The sequence below is a fragment of the Micropterus dolomieu genome, linkage group LG12, assembly GCF_021292245.1.
Source record: "Micropterus dolomieu isolate WLL.071019.BEF.003 ecotype Adirondacks linkage group LG12, ASM2129224v1, whole genome shotgun sequence".
Classification (NCBI taxonomy): Eukaryota; Metazoa; Chordata; class Actinopteri; order Centrarchiformes; family Centrarchidae; genus Micropterus; species Micropterus dolomieu.
Window position 1 is genome coordinate 37,049,442 of NC_060161.1, and position 2,267 is coordinate 37,051,708.

A 2,267-nucleotide genomic window follows, 5' to 3' on the forward strand; every position below is an offset into this window, starting at 1 on the left:
TTGTTATTATAATCATTAACATTACGACTGTTACCATTAACACTACTATAAATATCTGTACCATTTTTCATTTAGTCTATAGCAACATCACCTTTACTTTCTGTACCTCTGTGTGTGTATTGTGTAGGCTGCCTCCCTCCCCTCTCTCTCTCTCCCCCGCTCTCTCTCTCTCTCTCTCTCTCTCTCTCTACTTCACCCCCAACCGGTCGAGGCAGATGGACGCCCACCCTGAGCCATGGTTCTGCTTGAGGTTTCTTCCTCTTAAAGGAAGTTTTTCCTTGCCTCTGTCGCCTAGTGCTGCTCTTGGTGGGAACTATTGGGCTTCTGTAAATAACATCACAGAGTACGGTCTAGACCTGCTCTTTTATGAAGCGCTGTGAGATAACTGTTGTTGTGATTTGGTGCTATATAAATAAATTTTAATTGAATTGAACTCTGACAAGCCTGTCACATTGAGACGAAATGCTAAGTTGGCAGATGGGTTTCTATGTATGGCACTGGAAAATTTCAGCGACTCCCAGCCCAGCATCCAACACAACGCGCAACGGTCGGCAGCCAACCCCATCCATTGCAATGAGGAGCCCAGTCTAACCACAAAGGTATCCAGCCTACCTGATCATCCCAACTCAGGCAAGTGCAGGACGAGATGTAGGAGCGGGAAATCATTAGCAAATCCAGCAGCCAGTATGCATCTCCCTTGGTGCTAGTCTGGAAGAAGTCAGGCGATATAAGGATTTGGGTGGCAACGCCTTTTTCTCTACAATGGACCTCACCTCTGGGTACTACAATGTGGAAATTCACGAGGAAGACAGGAAGTACACTGCTTTCACATCACCATTTGCATTGTATGAATACAATTGGATGCTTCAGGGACTTTGTAATAGCCCAGCAACATTCACGAGGATGATGCTAGGCATCTTTGGTGACCAGAACTTCCTTAGTCTGCTATGCTATCTGGATGATGTCTTGGTGTTCGCCCCCTCAGAAGAACTGGTATTGGAACGACTGGAGATGGTCTTTCAGCGGCTCAAAGCTCATAACCTCAAGCTGGCCCCAAAGAAATACCACTTCTTGCAGAGGTCGGCGACACATTGTGGATGCTGATGGCATAAGGACTGACCCAGATAAAGTAGTGGCCATCACATCCATGACAGAGTCAGAGCTTATGGAGCAAGGACTGACTAGAGTGCCGTATGACAATCTACTGTCAGAAGCGGCTCCAGTGTGCACACATGGAGTGCGGGAGGCTTTCCGCTGGTCGGCTCATCCAATCGATAAGGCCCAAGCCAGCCTATCGCTTCTCAGCTACAGTTGCTCAGGCTGGTACTCATCAAATGAGGTTGCAGCTGTTTTCCATGCACACAACAGGCAGGACTCCGGAGTGTGTCCGCACGCACGCACTACTACTGCCTCAGTTTTCCCAGACTGTGCTGACCTCAGAGCACATTGACCCAGAGTTGCTCTCACGTGATGTCCTGGTGGACAAACAGCGATGCGACAATGTTCCTTGTGGAAAGAGGACGGAGACCAAGGAGAAAACGTGCTAAAGAACCAGTTGGAGCCATTAAGATGCTGAAAGGCTGGGAAAAGTGGACATTGAGGGATGGTGTGCTGTATCGTGTGGCAAAAAACGCTGTCACGAAGAAGAAAACTTACCTGTACATTGTCCCATCTTCTCTGCGATCCAGGGGGCTGATTGGTGTTCATGATGAGGCTGGCCACCAGGCACAACAGCGAACATTGTATCCTGCCAAGCAGAAGTTTCATTGGCTAGGGTTGAGGAAGGATGTGATGGAGTACGTGGGTTGTTGCAGGCGGTGTGTTGTGAGCAAGTCACCAGAGCCTGAAGCAAGGGCACCTTTGGAAAGCATCAGAACGTCGACACCTCTTGAGCTGGTATGCATCGACTTCTGGATGGCTGAATACTAGTCACAGACCTTATAAAATATCCAAGTGAAGTCAGTGTGAGTGAACACATGCACATAAGATAACTTTTTAAATGTTGACTTTTATTGGGAGTTATCTTTAAAAGACTATTTACTGTCCATGCAACCATGTTCCAAATAACATAATATTGAAATATTGATACAAACAGTGAATCAACAATCCTGTCACCAAAAGCACACCATGCTTTACAGGCCTGTAGTATGAGAACGGGGCATGAATTGATCAATCGATTGATACCCTGGATGTCTATGTAGCTCCTATGGGTTGGCCAGCAAATGGCAAAAAAGACCATGTGTTCCAAAGCGGCACTTCTCCTGCTC

The 2,267-nt window shown here is 47.2% G+C and overlaps 1 protein-coding gene across 1 annotated transcript in view; it reads right to left on the reverse strand.

Moving 5' to 3' along the window:
• Window positions 1-1,741, reverse strand: part of LOC123979978 (scavenger receptor cysteine-rich type 1 protein M130-like) — a 45,348-nt gene extending 43,607 nt beyond the window's left edge. Inside the window, exon 1 of the mRNA XM_046064091.1 lies at window positions 1,657-1,741. Within this exon, the coding sequence (XP_045920047.1) occupies window positions 1,657-1,741 (85 nt within the window). The remainder of the gene's footprint in view (window positions 1-1,656) is intronic.
• Between the last annotated feature and the right edge of the window lie 526 nt (window positions 1,742-2,267).